Below are 20,898 nucleotides of genomic sequence, written 5' to 3' on the forward strand. Positions count from 1 at the left end.
CTGTATAAATCCACTTTAAAAAGAAACTGCCTTTTTTGCAGTTAGGAAATTGATGGAGAAATGTGTTGAAAAGTGTGGAATGTATGACTGATTAACAGGAAGATGCATAAACACCCCATAAGAAAATCAGGATGAATGCTTGTTGGTGAGTAACCTTCCTGTAAACAAATCAGAGTGAATGCTCAATAAAGACCAAATATAATACATGCCTTGTGCAAATCAAATCAGGATGAATGCTCGACAAACAGATTGCATTATGTTTTTCCCTTGATTGTACTTTTGATTTCATATTAATAAAAAAAACCTTAAAATTAAACAGAAAAGTTGTATGGAGGATCTATGTGGCTCAAGTCAATGAGTTGGATACTGGCTGCATCAAGTCTCTTGATATAAATGGGACATGACTTTGATCCCATCGACTTCAAAATTAACAAAGTGCTATTCACTCATTCTGGATTCAATCTATCCTCTCCATAGCACTTTACTATATATATATAAAAGGAATTGCATCAAGGTGAAGGTGGAAAGAAATTCCCAATCTGTGCATTTCTTCTTCTGGGTTGTGGTTCTAAATAATCCAACAGATGCTAGGCCATGCAAAACATATAAGAAGAGAGGGGTCAATGTAAGGGAAGCAATGTTGTGAAGCACAGAAAGATGCAGTGACCATCATCTTGCAACTTACTGCTTTTGTTGGGGGGGGGTTAGTAAACAAGTTTATTTTAGAAATAAAAATACTCAGTTACATGTGCATTTTTCTGCCCAATGGAAAGAACATTGTGCATGTGTACACGAAGCAAGAAGTTTGGGGACTGTTGCCTAAGTCAGTATTTGTGTGCAAATGTTTTGGACTACAGCCCTTTTTAAAAAACTACTTTGACCACATGAATACATTCAATATATTAAAAAGGACTAGCAATAAAGTTCCACATAAACCAGGTGAAAAACCTGAGGCCCTCCAGACCCTATTCAACTGCAATAGCCAAGGGTCAGGGACGATGTAAGATGGAGTCCAACACTAATAGGAGGGCAGCTGGTTCCTCATCACTGACACTAAATCGGCAACTATCCAGACAACCCCATGCTGAGCTATTCTATCAAAATAGTACCTTAGTTCATCCCTCCTGTTGCACATATCTGTGAGCATGATGTAGAATTTGAGGTACAGGATCAGATTGTTTTTGCACTTCATAGCAGCCCCACTGCACAGCTGATTTGATCAAAAGAACAGCACTAGAATCCTTTACCATTTCCTACTATGCAGTGTCCTCACCCTTAATGGCTACTAGCTCCATGGAAGAAAAGACATAAATACATTATGTGAACGTGCTTTTCCCTATCCCCAACACCATCCCCCCCATCAGGTGAAGCAAGTTGCCATTTGGATAGGTGAGTCAGAGAAATGACATTGGAGGCACACTGATGAGGCCCCTTAAAACCCTTCTTTCTAGGCTACTCTAGCAAGCAACAAAACACACACACACACACTTTCCTTTCCTTTCCTTTCCTTTCCTCACCTATCTACCTGCCATGCCTCCCCTTGTCTCATCTTACCTGTTATTAGCCCTCACCTGGGTCACCTGACTTCATTTCATCCATCCAACCAACCTGACATTTCACCTCCAGCCTGTCTAGGACTACACTGTCTGCTCCTTGCCCTCTAGACAAAAATGTGGAAAGATTATGCATGCAATAGATAAAACTTTATGAAGTGCTTATTTTTACATTTTTCTTCTTTTTCACTAGATATCACACAGCGCAAACATATGTGTTGACCCTGTTCTTTTAGTTCGTACATCATACCAAGGGCTTGTTGTTCTTACTGAAACTAATAATGGTCTTTATAATAACAATAAAATAATTCTTTGGGGGAAGACATGACTGTTTACAGTGGTATCAGTGTTTTAAAGGTGTAGTGTGAATGTGGCCTATGAGATCCGTTGAGAGAGAGAGAGGAATGGGAACCAAGACAATGAAGGAAATGGACAGCAATAGAAGCAAGTCTCTGTAATACTTACCCAATTGGCACTTCACCTTCAACAAGTCAAAACATGTGTGTGACCACAGGTTAATGCAACAAAAACTGCTGTGCATTTTCCCTACGTTTCACATCCCTGTCCATTGGCCATGATAGCTGGGGCTGATGGGAGTTGAGTATGACAGACAAGACGATGGTACTGAGTCAAAATACTGCCCATGAAAACAATCATTAGCTGCAGGAAATTTTTTTTATCACAATAACCAAGTTGGTCATACCTCAGGCAAACACAAATCTGCTATTCCCACAACATTCAAACTCCATAAAACAAGACACACACACCCCAAAAAAGCCACAGAAAAGTTGTGTACATGCTTATAACTCCAAAATTCACTGGCTGGAGGAAAATGAGGATACATAAGGGGTGTCACTACAGTCATGGAAGTTTTATCAATTTGGGAACAATCCTCCATTAGTGTGGAAAGGAAAACCTCACACTGTCTCTGTACTAACTGTGACATGTGACAGGTGCAGACAATCAACGACAAATTCGCACCTAAAAACATTGGATCAAACGGCAACTACACCACAATAAACAGCAAATGCAGAGAGCCCTTCAGACTCTGCCCCCTCCCATAAATATTGAGATCATTTGCAAAACAAAATAAAATAAAAACTGTTAATATTTCCCAACATGTTTATTATCTACATCGGAGTGAGAAACCTTTTTGGTCCCATAGGTCGACTCTTTTATCAAGTTCTGTCTCACTGGCCAATTTTGAAAGTTGGGTGGTTCAGAACCTGCTGCATAAAGAAAAGCCATTTTGTTTTCTCGGTATTGTTTAGGAAGGATTAGAGAGCACTTTCCCCTACACATACCTGCTTAATGAATATATGCACCACACACATTCAGTATGAGTACCTCATTATTTCTTCATGAAAAAATATTGGTTGGTTTCACTGCATGGAAGATAATTCTCTGAAGATACCTGAAGTGATCTTTTCACTACCACCAACATTTCTTCACAGCCTCTGCTGACATTCAGGGAGAAATGGTCGTGTGTGTGCCTGGCAAATTGTGGCATTACCACAAACTGACATATTACGTATCTGCTGGTAACAAAGATCAAATCACAAACTATGAATTAACTAGTGAATGCTAGATCCTGGCTGATGAATAGGCATAAGAAAAATGTACCTCCAAGCATCCTTTGTTCCCAAGCATTTCCACCTATGCAAATCCACCTGAGGACTTGAACCTATTTATTCATTTTCAAAAAGGCAAATGTGAAATGCTTTCTGAAACCATTACAAACAATGCCTGATAATCCACCCCTCCAATAGCAAACAGAGCTTTATTTATTGCATTTTAAAAAAACAAAACTTATTTTGATCCTTACATCTTATGCGCACCGAATGGTTAAGAACATGTAACAGAAACAGGATGTAAACATTTCCTTAATGATAGCATAGTTTAGAACAAACAAAGCAAACAACAAAACACAAGCATTTACCTCCTCCCAGTGGGATTTGGCATTTGCTTTATAGCTGCAGGAATTAGCCATTCATTTAGACAAGGCCTAGTCCCTAAAGGCTCACAGAGCTGTGTTCAATTAAATCGGTTCTGGTGTTGTTGTAAGTAAATGTTACTACGCAGGAGGCTTGTTTGTTGCATCATGCAATCGAAGGAAACACTTATTTAATGGTGCACAGAGAAAATACTCAAGCAGGGTCCTTCGAGATCACCTGAGTAACAGACGTACCTTTTGCTTCACTTGAGACTCACTCTTTCAAACTGTCAGTTTGCTAAGGTTGGTTGCAAACCACTGAAATCTATGGAAGTTTCGCTACTTCAGAAAATAAAAAAGGAAGAAGAAAAAGAACCCATCCTATTGTGCACCACTGAACGCTATGGAAGTTGCTCAAATGTAGCTCTTTGAAAGACAACAGTTCTCTCCTATAGATGTTTTTGCTTCCAATAGCTATGGATAAAAGCGTCAGTCAGGGGTGGATACGCAAGTAACTTTCTGCTTTTGATACTTTCCGTGAAAAGTCTGAAAGGGGAAAGCAGATGTGTGCATATACAGCTTGCACCTCTCAACGTGAAAGAAGAATACATTTTAAAAGACACAACTGAATGTTTATCTGTGTTCAAAGACGGCCACATAAAATAATTATACCTTCTATCAAGTGGTCCAGAAAGAAATACTTCCCACACTTCCCAGTTCTTTTTAAATATGAAATTGTTTCACTGAAGCAAACACCACTCTTTCCACTTAATCAACCAGTGTATATAACTTGCTTGCATTAACATCCAAGAGAGAGAGACTCTTTTTTTATACATAAAGATACTGAAGCACTGTGTGGCAATACAAATACCAAATACCTGAAAATATTATCTTGCTCTACTTCTTAACATTTATTTGCTTCCATCACTCTGAAAGCACTGATTTGCCATCTTAACACAGGATTACAGCCAGCTAAGTTTTGCTCAGAAGTAGACCCACTGAAATTGATAGACCTAAGTGAGGCTGCATTCACGCAACAGTTTATACTTTCCCCCCTTATGTCTCCCTAACTGTTAAATACAGTATCTGCTTCACATAGGGCTGCCTTCAAAAACTGTTTCAAAACCTCCAGTTAGCAGAGAATGCGGTTGCCCAACTGTTGACAAGTTAAAAGGCGAACAGATCATTTAAAGCAATTCTGTAATAACTAAACTGGCTGCCTGTATGCTTGTGAGACCAACCCAAAGCGCTGGTTAAAATCTACAAAGCACTTTACAGCTAATGACCCCAATATATTCTGGAAAGTCTCTAGCCAGGTCCCCAGAACTTTATTTGAGAACATTCTCTGGATGTTAGAGGGAGGCTTGGAGGGGGAAGACAAGGGATGGGAGACTTTTCAGTTGTGGCTCCCCATCTGTGGAACACACTCTCCACTAATGTCTGCTCAGTACTTTCACTAATATATATATAGTGCCAGGTAAATATATATATTTTCCCCAGGCTTTTGATGGATAGCAATGTTTTCACTGATAGTGTGCTTCCAGAACTTCTATACCACTCCTTTTGGGGGGGGGGCTGGGGAGTGCCTGACTGAGCTCCAAGAAATGACTGGATTAGCGCAATAAAAAAATGGGAAGACCCACATCAGAACCTCAGTCTGCTACCGCAGAACCCTGAGTGACGTCAGCAGAGTCAATTGCTTTCCCTGTGCTCTAGATCCCCAGAGTGTTTACAAAGATGACTACACCAAATATTGTAGTGAACTCAGAGGCTACAATAATGAGAGGCCTGAAAATGTGAAGAATATACGTTCATCCTTTTCTCAGCCTCTTGGCATTCTAAGCATGCCAACCTTTTTTTATTACACCTGAAAGAAAGGTATTTCCCCTGAACAGTTTAATGTGTCTATTTATAGTAACTTTCCAGGATGTTCCTCATTGCTGGAACAGACATGGAATGCTCACCGTCTATAAGCAAAGAGGTTGTTTCAATATATTCCTGCTTTATTAAGAATCCGAACTATTAGTTCGGATTCTTAATGCTTTATTAAGAATCCGAACTAATAGCCTCCATCCCTCGCTATAAAAAGCCATTTACCTGCAGGTGGAATTAACAGAAGTTAAACCATACTTAATGCAGATTGAACCTGCATCTTCTAAAAAAGGCAATTTTACAGGCAACCAGCATGCACCCTTCATCAGTTTAAAAGAACGTGGTTATAAGCAGAAGCTCCAAGCACCAATGGTGGTACTGCTCAGGTCACGTTTCAAGCCACTTCTTATTGTTTGGGTTTAAAGCAGTAGCAGCCAATGTGGTGTCCCCCAAATTGTTGCTGGACTCCACAACACCCAACATCCATGACATTGGCTATCCTTGGTTTAGAACTGCCATCACTTATTGCTGGATTAAAGGCCTGCTAGTTTAAAAGGAATGTCCATCTAGTGCAGCATCTTGCTTCCCATAGTGGCCAGACACCACCTTCAGGAATCCCACAAGCAGGAAAAGAAGGCTCTGGCCTACTCCCAGCAATTGGTCACAGCAGGCTACCATTTTAGCTGTGCATAAGCCAAAGAGTTCTATACCCACACATCCTCCATCCAGACCAACGAGAGGGATTGTCACCATTCAAGGACATATTCTAGCCAAGCAAAAGCACTCAAGGAGAGTGTTTGGAGCAGGGCCAAAGAGAAGTGTTTTCCTGGAGTGGAGGTTTGGCCTGGGAAGTGTCCCGAGGGCTAGATGGGGCCACGTTCTACTCTCAGGCCTGAGTTCATGCATCCATGAATGCATAGTTTATTACAGTCAGAGACTCGTTGAATTAGATATCCAAATGAAACATAAAGCTGGTTTAAACAGTTAAAAACAGATACATATAAATATACTTATTTTTCTCTCTCAAGAAGCCAGCATAGAATTTCAACTTATCTGCACTGAAGTCAGAATTAATTAACCCTCTTAGTAACGTAAGAGAAAACTTCCCATAACCAACTCTTTAGATCTTCCCAGAAGAGTGCTTAACACAGGGAGAACTAACCTTTCTATACATGCATTCTGCACATTATGGTGAAGAAGAACATGATCAACAGATTCTATTGCTCTAGCCCTACACAAATACAACCATTCATTAACCATGGCCTTCTTAAATCATCCACTCAACCGTGCAGAAAGCAGCACATTAAAATGAGCAAGGATAAGTTCTCTCCTGTTCTCAGAGACAGTTAGTGTATATGGGTATGAAGCTGAGCGGATTCCATAATTTATAGGGTTATTAAGGAGTAATGGGGACAGGACTTGTTAGCTGCAGTTCTCACATACTGTAGATCTAAATCATTAATCTTTGAACAACAAGGAGTTGAGCCCTGTTTAACTCGTAATTGTCCAAAATTTTAACCTGTAATTGCCCGAACGAAATGCTTCCTTCTCCATCTCTGTCATCAATTGACTAACAAGAATCTGAGGGCAATAAGGAGAGAGAACTGGCAGGAGCTGCAGAAAAATGCAAACTTAGCCATTGTTTCAGGGCATCAGCCCAAGCTTTATATTCAAGTGATTGAATACACACTTCCTAATGAATTCCCTACAATAGGTGGCAAGCGCCCAGTATCTTCCTAAGAAAAGCAGACTGAACTATTTAGTTAGTTCACATCAACAGATCACATTCAACCACTGCTTGCCACCCAGCACTCCCTTGGCATTGTGGCCCACAATTTAATTACCCTCACTATTTCAATTTACCCTTTTCTGCAGGCCCTCCTGTCCCGAAGCCACACACAAAACAGTGTGAGTGTGTTGGTTTATTTGTTTCACCTCCTATGCTACTTTTCTCCATTTTTACTCCTTAGCTCTGACATCCTGCTCCCTATAAAATCTTTGTTTGGTACATCACAGCAGGTTGCTGTGCTACAGCTGTGGCCCACATTTCAAGAACTTCATATGCACATCTAGCTGAAGAGACAATTTGCTTTTTTATTCACCCCACTTTCAGCCAATGTGCTGCATGAAGCAGCAACATAGAGATCTGAGAATTCATTTGAGTTGACAAACATGATTGCAGATATACTAAAACCATTCAGAAGAGTAATGTGGAATTTGTTCACATGCAAGGTCCTATAACAGGAACAAGATGCAGTTGTCCCCCTCTTTCTTTCTTTCTCCCCCCCCCCTCACACACATACTCTAAAACTCTCCCTCTTTCTTTTCCCCCTCCTCAGCCCCAGGTTAAGAATATAGAAGTAAGGTGGTTGTGGGCTCCTTATCTAAAAGGACAGCCTACTACTTAGGTTTTGGAAATGTGACTGAAATTTAACATCATGAAATTGCAGCTAATTATTGATATTTTAACAACACCTACACAAATTCATAAACCAAACAGCTTGCAAGGCTCCTCGGGAACTTAGAGGAAAATAGGTCAGCTAGACCCATAAACCTTCAGGTTTCTTTTATTTCATACAGTCCCAGATCACATGAACCAGTGTGTGTGCTTTTAATGCTCCCCACCTATTTTGTAACTACCACAAATTCCCTTCCTCTCCCAAGCTTACTGCAGGAGAATAATGTGGAGGTAAATATGCAAAGTTTGGAACTCTGATTATTCTTTGCTGTTCTTTTTTCTAAACATAATTATATAAGCAATTGCAGCACAATGTGTTTGGCAAGAAGATTACTCTGGCAAATTCAGCTGCAGAACGTTCCTAGTTTAAACAAACGGAGGTGAAGCAAAAACTTCAATTACACTTCTCTTGCTATTTGTTCTTAAACGGATATTAAAATATTACACTTTCTTTGCTGACTTCTAGATTCCAACTGTTCGCTTAAATAGACAAGCCTTAAAAAAATTATTTTATCAACCACCACATTGCTAAAACATGCACACATTAAAGCAAGGATTGGGAACCACTGCCCTTCCAGATGTTGCTGGACTTCAATTTCCCCAAACAGCATGGCCAATGGACAGGGACAATCAGAGTTGTTGTCCAACACCTGGAGGGACACAACTTCTCCACTCCTGCATTGAAAGGTATAGACCATTTCTTCTAACAGGTGAGCAGGCATATTCCACACTAGTAAATGAAGCTTGCATTCTACAAATAAGTATGCATTTTTGGCAGCTACTGGGATTCTCCACTGCCCACAATGGGGACTGCTAAAGCTGTGATAGGGAAAACCCAACTAGTTTGCTTGCTTCCCCACACTTTAAAACTTGTGTTCTTTCCCCCACTCCTTCATACTACATGTCCACCTTTCAAGCTTGCCAAAGAGCAGAGGAACTCAAGTACACCAATGTTTCTTATGCTTTAGATTACTCAGTGCTAAGGTGTTAGATGCTGTTAAGAAGCAGACCTCCATGTCCTGAGTTTCAAGGCAAAGCGACCCAAAAAAATAATTGTTTACTAGTAGAGGGTTGTTTATTTTCTGTAATGATAGTGTGTACCGAATTTCAGCTTCCAGAATGTTTTGGGAGTACTTTAATTTTTATATCATCTCAGTAAGAAAGTCAGACCTAAGGATCTTTGATATTGCAGTATTTATTTCCATAGAGAGAAGTAAACAAATTGTAACTTTCCATGAGGGTTCACACACTCACAAAAATCAAGTAGTATATACTTCATGTTATCACAGGTGTAATGTATCCCAATTTAACACGTGGATTGGTTAATCCAATCAGACTTCTCCGCACTGACTGATAAACAGGCCACAAGAAAATGTTATAGATGAGAAAATACAGATTAACATAAGATGTGAAACTTGGGTTATTCAAATACACACAAAAATTATGTTTTGTTCATATGTTTGTGTGCCACTTCCTTCTTCTTTGTCAACAAGGGACAAATATTGATCCTGTACATCAGCAGGAGGTTAAACAAAGAGTGACTGACCTGGTTGTGTGGTTGAACTCATTGTTGTTGATGGAGAGATGAACATTTGACACAAAGAGATCAAATCACAGCAACGGTAGTTTGGTTTTCTATAAGCTCGCTCAAGTTGATGCAACTCTGTGATTTCAACCTATTAATGGGGAAAAAATCATGTAAAATATATTATCCATACTTGTGAAAGCTATCTTTAATCATTCTGGGATCTTTGGATAAAGGGCAGTATATGAATTGAATAATAATAATAATAATAATAATAATAATAATAATCTCATGGAATGAGACAATAGAGCCCTGATCCACCAACCCCATTGAACAAATGTATTCTTACAAGAGGTCCACATTGACTTCAGAGCTGGACAAGCTGTCACACTAATTGTAACACCATCCTAGAGACAATGAAAAACTATGATAGTGAAACTAAGGGGTGAAATTTGGAAAGCTCCGCATCTATCTGGTGTTAGTGGTTGGGGTGAAGAGACTTGCATATTTAATTCTTCTCTCACATGGATGCATGCAATATATAAAAGCTGGTAACTTGCAAAAGCACAAGTCCTTGGGGCAATCTGAAGGGTGCAAGCCGAAGGGCTCTCATCCAGTGCCGGATTTACGTATAAGCTAAACAAGCTATAGCTTAGGGCCCCACTCTATTGGGGGCCCCAAAAAATTTAAAGGAAAAATAACTGGATGTACATTTCCAAAATATAAGATAAAAAACAAATAAAATAAAACCTACATATAGCAACAGTGTTTTGTGTTGTGTAGGCTCCTATGATGTAAGTACCGGTAATGGGCCCCGCCTGCTTCCTAAAATATCTCTGGTTTGCTCATTTCTATATATACTTCTTCTTAATTGCAATTGCAATCTGACCCACAGTCAAGCACTTTGGAGTCCCAGTCTACTCCCTTGTCATTGTTTCCACATCGTCCTCCACCAACGAGGAAGACTGAGAGCCACCATTGCCATCATTCATGCCAGTCTGGTAAGTGCTGCTGGTTTTCAAAAGAGTTTTTAAAGGGTTTCCAGAGGTTTAGAGGGTGTTTGCTGGCTTTTTAGATTGTTTTCCCCAGTATATGTGATTTAACATATATGGCAGTATCCGGGAACATAACCCCCACATAAATAGGGAGTCACCTGTATGTGGAGTCACTCCAAATAAATAGGGAGTCAATGATGATGATGATGATGATGATGATAATAATAATAATGTATCAAAAATTAGGCCCATAAAACTATAAGCAACTAGGATAAAACAAAATGTGAACTCTTCCAACACAAGGCAAGTTAAATGCTAGCAAAGCACATAATGATAATGGTCTGTTTGAATGTCCCTAAACACATCTCACATTTTGAAAATTCTGGCCCTTACAGAATATTTTATAGAGGTTATCTCTGCTTAGTATAATTCCAATGCATCCAAGAATTCAGCTGCAAGCTTTGCAGAGTACTTGCAAACGAGTCTTTTATCAATTCTTTATGCTGTTACTAATACATTTTGTGAAATTACAACTAGAAATATGCCCAAAGAGAGATGATATACTCGCAATTATTCATTTCATACTGTGTAGAACTTTCTTTCTTTTTTAATAAATCAAAGATTGAGGCATATCAAATTGCACTGAAATTGAACAAGAATAATATTTTCATGGGTATTTTGAAGACTTCATTCTGCCACATTTAGCAGATTTTATACATGCATCCGAATTGATCTCACTGTTGTAACATCTTTACTTTTTGAAAGCTTCTTAGACTTGGCATATCTTAGAAAGCAGAATATTGAAACAAAAATTAGTTTAGTGGTTGTCACATCAAAATCAATCAAGAATGCACTACTGTGTTTCTGAAACTTATTTACTAAAAACATACTAGACTCTTAGACGTAAAACTAGAGCCTTCATACACACAGTGACATATGGTGGGGAGATAAATTTCTAAAAACAAAGTGTAATTCCTCCTCCTCCATTTGTTCACAATGAAAATTAATCCCCCCGGGGGGGGGGAATTGAATGCTTTCTTAGCATGATTATATGCTAACAGTTGTTTGTTGTTGTTATTTCATATTGTCATGCTTTCAAGAAAACCTTCTCTTTCTATACATTATGGTTTAAACATGACATAGTACTCAATCCAAACCATGTCTACCCAGAAATGTCTGATATTTTCTTCATATGTCGAGCAAACTTGCTTTATTTAAGTTGCTGAGTGACAGAAACATTTAATAAGAATACATGCCTCCCCTCTCCTGCAGCTCCCTACTTCCCAAGTTTTCAAAACAAACCCTTACTTTTGCAAAGAGGAGGTGGTCAACCAGCAGTGGGTCAGGCATCCTAGACACAGGAGAAGAAGCCTCACATGTTTCTTATGGTCTTCTACAATGGGTAGGGTTTCTTGGCATGCCAATCAATGTGAAAAATTATCTCTGAAGGTAGGAAGTTTTAAAAACCATTGATACAGAGATGGGAAAGAGTTCAGTGATGTCTGCTGGCCTTCTAGTTGACCCCAACACTCCCATTCTAATGTGTTTCACTTTAGGTGAACACATGCTCTCTCTGCACAGTTAGGTATACTACAAAATGCAGAATACCAAATCATGCAGAGAGAGTCTATGCACCTACAAGTTGTATTGGCGCAGGAACTTGGAGCATAGGAAGCTGCCTCATATTGACTCAGTCCATTGTCTGAGGTAAGTATTGTCTACACTGTCAGTGGCTCTCTAGGATTTCAGGCAGGGGTCTCTCCCAGCCCCACCAGGGATTGAACCTAGGATCTTCTGCAAGCAACGCAGATGTTCCACCACTAAGCCATGACCCTGCCCTTGATCTCTGCACAGGCAGATACACTTCATCAGCTCAGACTCCCTCTGGTTTGCAAATCTGGTTATGGCCTTCTTCTCACTCAGGATGCAAACTCATATCTGGACTGTCCCATCTCAAACTGCACATCCGGTGGATCACATAATTGGATTCCCCTCCATATGAAACAAAATCCTTCCACATAAAGAACTGCCATATCAGGAAGAAGCCTAGCAAGCCAGTTTTCTCATAGAGCTTACACACATCCTACCACAGTATGCACCTATAGAAAATCATTGTCCTTTCAGGTCTACAAGTTCTGCTGGATGCTCAGGTAGCAGCCTGGTTTGCATGCCATGTTAAGACAAACCATAGCTCAGGGCTTGTCCACACTTCTGTTTGTTCTGTGCTTTCTAGGCATGGGTACAAGTGGCTTTGCATTTACCCTGCAACCTTCGCCTAGAAAACATGTTCTTAACTGCTGAATTGGAACCAACAGCAATCCACAAAAAACCCAATGCCCATTTGGTTCAATTCAATGGTAAACCACAGATTTTCATGGGGAGAAACAGTGGGGCAAGCAGATGAGCCCTTTGGGGCAGCACACACACTCCTGCTGATAATATCAGTGTCACTTAGCTCTTCTCCAGGATTTCTGTTGCTGTGCTGAGCTAAGCCACGCCCAACTTAGCATGTCATCAGGCTCATGGTTTATCTCCCCACAGACTAACCATGAGCTTTAGCTAAGGTTTGTTCTTGGTTTATGGCTCAGAGCTTTGATCAGCACAGTGCAACATTGCAACAACAGAACAACCAAGAAAAAGCAAGGCAACCACAATCACCTCCCCAAGAACTTGCAAGGTAATGCCAAGCCATGGTTTGGCTTAGCATGACATGCACATCAGGCCTGTGTGTCTTTGCAATCTTTTATCCTCAAATCTCTATGTCTTGTCTATGTGGAGTGGATTTTTTTGTTTGGAGGCGATGTTCAGTGAATTGGGCCTCCACCTATTGCCTCACATGGTACAGATGAAACAGACCTATCTCTACTTATATCTAATTTCTGTTATTGTTTACTATTAGGAGGCAGGCATGATGCTGGCACTAGGGGAGGAAGAAAGGGAAACAAAACCATGCTTCAGTCTGATGAACAGCCTTCATTGTGCAGCCAAAGATAATGATGATCTCCAGAGTGTGACTTACAATGCAGTCTGATAAAGTGGCAAATTAGCTTCCAAATAGAGGTTCACAAAATGAAATCCATAGTTATCCATGAAGATGAGACACACAAAAATAACATCTGATGAAGTGGATTCCAGTCTATAAAAGCTTATGCTATAATAATTTGTTACTCAAAGGTGCTGTGAGACTCTCTGTTATTTGCTACAACAGACTTAATATGCCTACCCCTCTGGAAATAAATAAATGGATAGAAATAATGGAAAGCATGTGAATGAATTTATATATTAAGACACGGGAAACCATGTTAAATGACAAATGAAATGGGCAACCACCATTGTTTCAGCTATAGAGGAGTTAAATAAATAAAGTTATTACAATAATCACAAGTAAAAATTACAGGTAGGTAGCCGTGTTGGTCTGCCATAGTCAAAACAAAATAAAATAAAAAAATTCCTTCCAGTAGCACCTTAGAGACCAACTAAGTTTGTTCTGTTCCACTGAAACGGAAGTAAAAATTATGTGTTCATATGTATTTTCTTCTTCTTCGTAGTAAAGACTCAAACCTTAAATTAGTATCAAAATAATGAATTATAAAATTATAACAACAGAATCAACAGCAACACAACAGTCACAGATGCTCAAGAGCTGCATACATATATACAGCCTGGTAGGTATTTTAATGTTAAAAACATACTGTGCCATTAACATGCATATACCAGTAGTTATGTTACATGAATGTTTGTTATAACAGCTCTGCAGGTGCACCAACTCAGTGTTGTAAAAAATAATAATCTAAAAATAAGCTCATAACATATGCACAAAGATAATAAGAAAAAAATAAAGTAAAGTAAGTATATAAGAAGATGGATGGATAGATGAAATAAAACCCATTTATCTATAAATTTGACTTTGTGAGTTATTTTTGGCCCTTGACTGATATATCATGTTGATTAACAATGCAATTTCCAATGTTTTTCTTATCCATTCAATTAACGATGGAGGATTTTATTTTTCCATATTAGCCAATACATAGTCTTATACCAATTAAGAGGGTAACAATAAGCTGAATATCAACTTCTCTTATTTCTGTTTACACCTAGAAGAGTTGATTTAGGATTTCTGAATAAAATACTCTTCAATATGCATACTCTCCAGCATATACACCTTTATTTTCCTAACTTTAGTTCAGAGGTCAGCAATCCAGCAGGCAACAATCTAACTTTATACAGCTTCTTGTGTTCCCTCCCACCAGCACACCCTGAGAGTGTGCAAAATGTCCGGGTAATGTACAAAATCCTATCAATGCATTCACATTCCCCAACACCTGTTGGGAGATTGTACACAGGGAAATGTGCACAATTCCCTCTTCAGAGACAGATTATGTGCACATTCTCCATGAGGTGTGGCTGGTTGCTATATACATTAACTGCTCAACTCAACAGATCATGTTATGTAGACACACACATACAGCAGAAGTAACCTCCCGAGTACTACGTTTCACTTTCCCTGTTTTGCATTTTACAGAAACAACACATCTAAAATAACCTACTAAACACAGAAACAAGATACAGCCAAACACAGCTAGCTGAAGCAAGAACTCTGCATTCCAAAGCACACACTCAAATCTATCACCCTTAAAGTGATTAACATATGGATTTCATTTCTCATTTTGACACCTTCCGTTGGATTTTTTCCCACTGCCTCTGTTTTTAATACTAATTAACACATAATATTTTGACCGTTTACAACATTTCATCATTAGAGGGTAGTATAATATTTTACAACACTAATCCAGGTTAATGTCCATGCCAAAAAATGGAATATTTTGATAGAATGGGAAGCAAGGTAGGTGGCAAATGTGGTGCCTAGGCTTAGAAGTCAGAACCCTGGTAAATTAGCTGTTAACAGCTGCGAAACATTTCAACACAATCCCCTCCATTTCAGACACCAGTTTGTGTCTCCTCCACTAACAACTACAATTGCCAAAGGCGTTGTTCAGTTCTACACAAAGATGTGTCTCTTCTCAAAATAGCAAGTGTTTAGGTACAGAGGCAGAATATAATGTAGATAGGACTCAGAAGCATCACCAACTTCAAGAAATGGAAATGAGGTGCTAAATCAGGGGTCGGCAAACTTTTTCAGCAGGGGGCCAGTCCACTGTCCCTCAGACCTTGTGGGGGGGACGGGACTATATTTTGAAGAAGAAAAAAATGAACAAATTCCTGTGCCCCACAAATAACCCAGAGATGCATTTTTAAATAAAAGGGCACATTCCACTCATGTAAAAACACGCCGATTCCCAGACCGGATTGAGAAGGTGATCGGGCTCGATCCGGCCCCAGGGCATTAGGGTTTGCCTACCCATGTGCTAAATCCTCACCCTGTATCTACAACCTTTATAAGCCACAAGCCCTTTGCCCATGCATTTTTCACTTGGCTGAGATGTCAAAGTTTCACAGATAAAAAGGTCTTGCAGAATAATGGGGGAGAAGGAGGAAGCTGCAGTTAAGATTGCTCCTCAGCCCTACACCCCACCATCTGCTACAATTTGGTGTGTGTCCCCCCCCATAGCCCATCTTTCTACATTGGGGTGGGCAACCAAATTTGGCCCAGGGACCAAATGCAGCCCTCTAGGCCACATCCCTTACTAGCCTTGCTTCAAACTGTGCTTGGGTGTTTTCTGCTTGCTGGTCTGTGCCCTTGAACTGAAACTGTAGTTTCTGGTATTAACTTTTTTTTTTTAACTGTACCCTGCCCTGTGATAACGGCATATTCAAAATATTTTAATATTTTAAATAACATCAATACATACATACACATGCCATGGGGGAGGACTGTGCTACACGACAGCTTACATTAAAAAAAAACCAGCTGTAATAATTAATAATTATTTAATTTGCACAAGATTTATCCTTGTAAAACAAAGCCTTCATTTGCAGCCACAATATTAACTGAGCTCACAAACTCATTTCCCCTTCTCGGTTAACCATTGCACACGCATATAATGTTTACAGCAGCAATGTTAGTCCTACTCCGAGTAGGCCCACTGGGAGGCTGAGTGTGACTAGCATTGGATATCACCTGTAGGCTGGAAAATCTGCTTCTTAAGAGGCACATATTAAAGACAAGAAATTGCAGCATGCATTTCCCCCCCCCACCATGTACAGTTAGTGTTATGACAAGGGAGTATAACCTTTAACTAATCATACTTTAGCTGACAAATTCTGGAGGTATGTGTTTTTAGCTAAATAATCTTGTCTACATGTGTTATTTATAGATAATTCAGCCTGTCAAGAATTATGGATGAAGAGGGGGAAAGAGCAGACTGACTTTTTAAAAATAAAATAAAAAAATCCCTCAAACTTTCATCCAAGCTATGTGAAAAGCCGATATTACTCTGGCAGACATCAAAGATTTACATTACATTCCTTTCCATTCACTGTTCTTTTTTTTTTTTTAAAGAATTTTTTACCACCTTCAGTGAGCCTGTTTTCCCATGTGCAGTTTGCAAGATGTTTTGTCTCGGTACAGAGACCAAAAGTAAATAAATAAATCTGGATTCATCACCAAACAATTCACAGGAGCATGTTGCTATCTTGCAGTCACATCCCACATATTTAAGGCACATCCTATGCATAGCTGTCAACTTTTCCTTTTTTTTTTTAAGGGAAATTCCCTTATTCCGAATAGGATTCCTCGCAAGAAAAGGGAAAAAGTTGACAGCTATGACTATGGAAGGAGACAGAAGCAGCATTGGTGAGCAGCTAGCAAAGGGGTTTCACAAGTAACAGAAAACACACGTTTCTTAACAAAACCGTAGACAGAGAGCTAAGCGTACTCCGGCAGAGTACCATTTACCATTATGCAGGGTGAGGCAGCTGCCCCGGGCAGCAAATACCATGGGGCGGCAACCGTACCCACATTCTCCATGAATCTCCTAAGCACATCACCTCTGTGCCTCCCTGCAAAGCTAGCCTGTTCCCCTCAGGAATGATGAAGGATTTAGACACGCCCCTATGGAATTTTTCTCCAGGAGCAATTCAACTGACTGTTAAATTTCACGAGCCTCTCGGAGAATGTTTTACGCCAACAGGCCTGTTGAGTTTAAATTCTGATAAGATTAGCCATGTCATCTGAATGATTATTCCATAGCATTTTTATGGTACTTCACTTTTTACTGTATTGATATATATCTCATTGTACACAACCTTGATATTTCACATGCAATATTGGTATATAAATCCTCCGATAAATAAATAAATAAATAAAACTGCCAAGGTCAAACCAAGATTCAGCTGTCACTCTGGTCCTTCTCTGTCTGTGGGAGAGGCAGGCACCACCTTATCCCTTTGCCTCAGGGAGCAAATGTTCTTGGGCTGGATCTGAAGGAACAGCGGCTTTTTGTGGCATATACATGCCTCGCTTGCACCTGTACTAAACAGGTTTTTGCATTGCTAAAAAAAAAAAAGCCTTAAAAATCTGTTTCATGTGAGAAGGAGAATGTTGTGTACTGTACCAGAGGAAGAAATACCTCTCCTAAATCATTTCAAACCTTATTTAACAGCTACGTCTGTCTCCAGTCTAATATGTTACTTCTTTTCGATTTGAATCCCTACCAATCAAGCAATAGCTTTGAGCAAACCAAATATGCTGCACTGATCTACTCATGCTACTAGTGCAGGCCCAACGTTAAGGCTCTCCTCCTGGAGATTCTGCCTTCTACTGCATGAAAACATGGGAGATAGGAGAGCTAAAAGCTTATCATGATGCCAGTGGTTATGGTATCTCTTTTGGTGCCTCCTAGATCCTGAGGGTGTGGATTTCCCATCTCCCTTGTGGAACGAAGATGAGCTGAAATAAATGAAGTAAAAGTGCTTAGTCCACCAAGCAGAAAATAGTAGTATGTAACCCAAATTCTGACTATAGATCTTTCCCACACCCTCTTTGGTTTAACACATAATCAGCAACATTTTTAAGACTGTTCAGCACCTTCTAAAATATCCTAGCGGGCTGTTCAGACACTTAAGACACTGTCATGAAAACTGTTCTTCCTGAATTTAGTTGAATTTTATTCCTTAGGCAGCAATTTGGAACTATTGTACTTTGACTAATTCTCTTCTGAGGAAAAGTCCTCTGAAAAAATACCTTTTCTAGGTACTTCGAATCTAATAAATAAGATATCTCTGTGAGAAGCAACCAGACATTAGGCATCATAAATTCTACAGGGAAGAGATTTAAACCCATTACATTTTTTTACATCTGCTGAACAGGTTTTGAAGGATTGTTTCAAAAACCTGCAAAACTTGTTTAACCACAGTAGACAGTGGGATAAAAGAAAGGTTTTACCTACTTTCGGAAGCAAAATTTCTCCCCAACTATTTTCAGCTTCATCAGGTTCAAACTAGAAGATGCATTAAATGTATACATGCTTTAATTAAATATGTGGATTTAATGTGTCTTGCTTTTTCTTAAAAAAAAAAAAATCTGCACGGGAGGCAATGAGAATCGGGACTGCACCGCACCATGGAGAGAGAAAGTTAGCACTTTCCCCCTTTGCTACATTATCAACAAAAAAAATGTCCATTCCCTCCTTGGGCAAACTGCAGCTTAGAGGTATGTGATTTTCAACTGGGACTGCAACATTAACAATCCTGCAAATCATGGTCCTAGTCCTGATCCCGTCTCCCCACGCCAAGTTGAAAGGTAAAAACAAGACACATTAAATGTGTCTCTTAGTTTAGCCCTTTAAAATAATTCTGTTTCGTGCTTTAGCCTGAGCATTCTCCCGAAAGCCTTGCATTTATTTCACTTTTCTCTTTCTTTCCATGTTACAAGCCATTTTTTGCTTGTGCTGCAGTGTACTTTGATTCCTTCTTGCTGTGTTAGCAGCATGCTGCCTTTCCCATATGTTTGTCAAGCATTTATCTTGCCGTGTCCTGGTTTTGTCCATTCAGCCTGTTATTTGCAGATGAACGGAAGAGTACAAATCAACAGAACTGATGCTGCTGACACTGCGCGTGTTGATTAGGTTTTTGTGTGTTCAGTTACAAATACACTCCTGAATCTTTATGGCTATGCCTTCCAGGGTGAAATATTGGCCTGTGCCCAGATTTAATGCTATATCCACCCAGAAAATTCCCCTTCATTTCCATCTTATCAATTAAGGACTTGCCAGACCTTCCAAAAAGCATGACTGGTTTGCCTGCGGGGAAGAAGTCCTTTCACAGCAAAAGAAAAATATTCTCCTTGGCCACTCTGTTTCACCGCACCATGTTTGACGACAACTTTGCTATCATAAGCTGTATTGACAGTATCACATTTGGCCATTTGCAACTTTAACACTGTTGATACAGTCTAATAGGAAAGTTGCTATTGGCCAAATATAATACTCTTGATACAGTCTGTGGTTGTGTATTCAGTCATTTGCAAGTCAAGAGGCAAAACACTAAGTTTGTACAACTTGTAACCTACCAAGCTATACACAACATCCAAGTCATGTTTAGCTGTCCATTAGGAGCTCAAAAACAACAGTGACCTTTGGTCACCAAAAAATGGGACTTTGGGGATTATTGCAGCACACGGCAAGCCACAGAGAACTGCAGTGCATGATCTTCAACAAGCTGATGGCTCCCAATTCTATCTCTCCCTTCCATCCCACCTCAAAAAAGACAGTGAGATTCTGAACCAGCACCTGAAGTCACTGATGGACCTGATATGGACTAAGAAGCAGAGATTTAACACAGAGCTAACAGAAGTGATTTAAGGAACAGAGGTGAGATCTGTAGTCTTTTGGAAGTATTCCATTGTCTTTGGAGAAAAAAGGTTCACTTTTTGGGTGTGACCCCCATGCTATGGAACTCAACGGCCTGGGAGATCTGTAACCCTTGCCTTAATGCTGCTTTCAATATCAAGGAATTCTTTTTGGTCTACTTTTCCTAGCATGTTTATGGCATGACCAGTTTCTAGTTACTGGAGTTGGGTTGGTGTTTTTTTTAATCCACTGATTTTTTGAAAATCTGTTTTACCTGCTTTTTTTGGTACATATTTTACTCTCTCTATATATATTTAATTGTTATTAACCACCTTGGGAGCCTCACTGAAGGGACAGAAAGCTGATATATAAACATTTACAATAAATAAAAAACACATAGCAGGTGGACAATTGGTTTGGTGGGTCTTAAACTTCACAGAGTCTCAACAAATCCTATTGATTTAATGGAAGTCACAAAACTACCTAACCTTTCAACCTCTGTTCAGTTTTGCTTTTTGATTACTATTGCATTGCTGCCCTTTAGACCAGGTGGTCACCACTGGCCTTGAGGAACTGCTAGAAGATAAATGCTGTTGAAAAGGCAGTAAACAAAGAGTCACAGTGATTACAGTATATTTCTGTTGTCATGAGCACAATTTGATATAACTCTTCTTTCACTCAAGAGTGAAAGAAGCCCATAGCTCTCAGCTCAAAGGTCAGACTTCCAGTCTCTAAAGGGAATCTAGAACACTAACTCAGACACATGAAGAATAGAACACAGGAAGCCATCTTATACAAAGTCAGGGCATTTAG

General features: G+C 39.6%; 1 protein-coding gene across 1 annotated transcript in view; it reads right to left on the reverse strand.

Moving 5' to 3' along the window:
* HDAC9 (histone deacetylase 9) overlaps window positions 1–20,898 on the reverse strand; it is a 416,015-nt gene that overhangs the window by 382,115 nt on the left and 13,002 nt on the right. The window contains 1 exon segment of the mRNA XM_033164888.1: window positions 9,363–9,492. Coding sequence (XP_033020779.1) covers window positions 9,363–9,408 — 46 coding nt within the window. The 5' untranslated portion in view covers window positions 9,409–9,492.

This window comes from Lacerta agilis, chromosome 12 (genome assembly GCF_009819535.1).
Source record: "Lacerta agilis isolate rLacAgi1 chromosome 12, rLacAgi1.pri, whole genome shotgun sequence".
NCBI lineage: Eukaryota > Metazoa > Chordata > Lepidosauria > Squamata > Lacertidae > Lacerta > Lacerta agilis.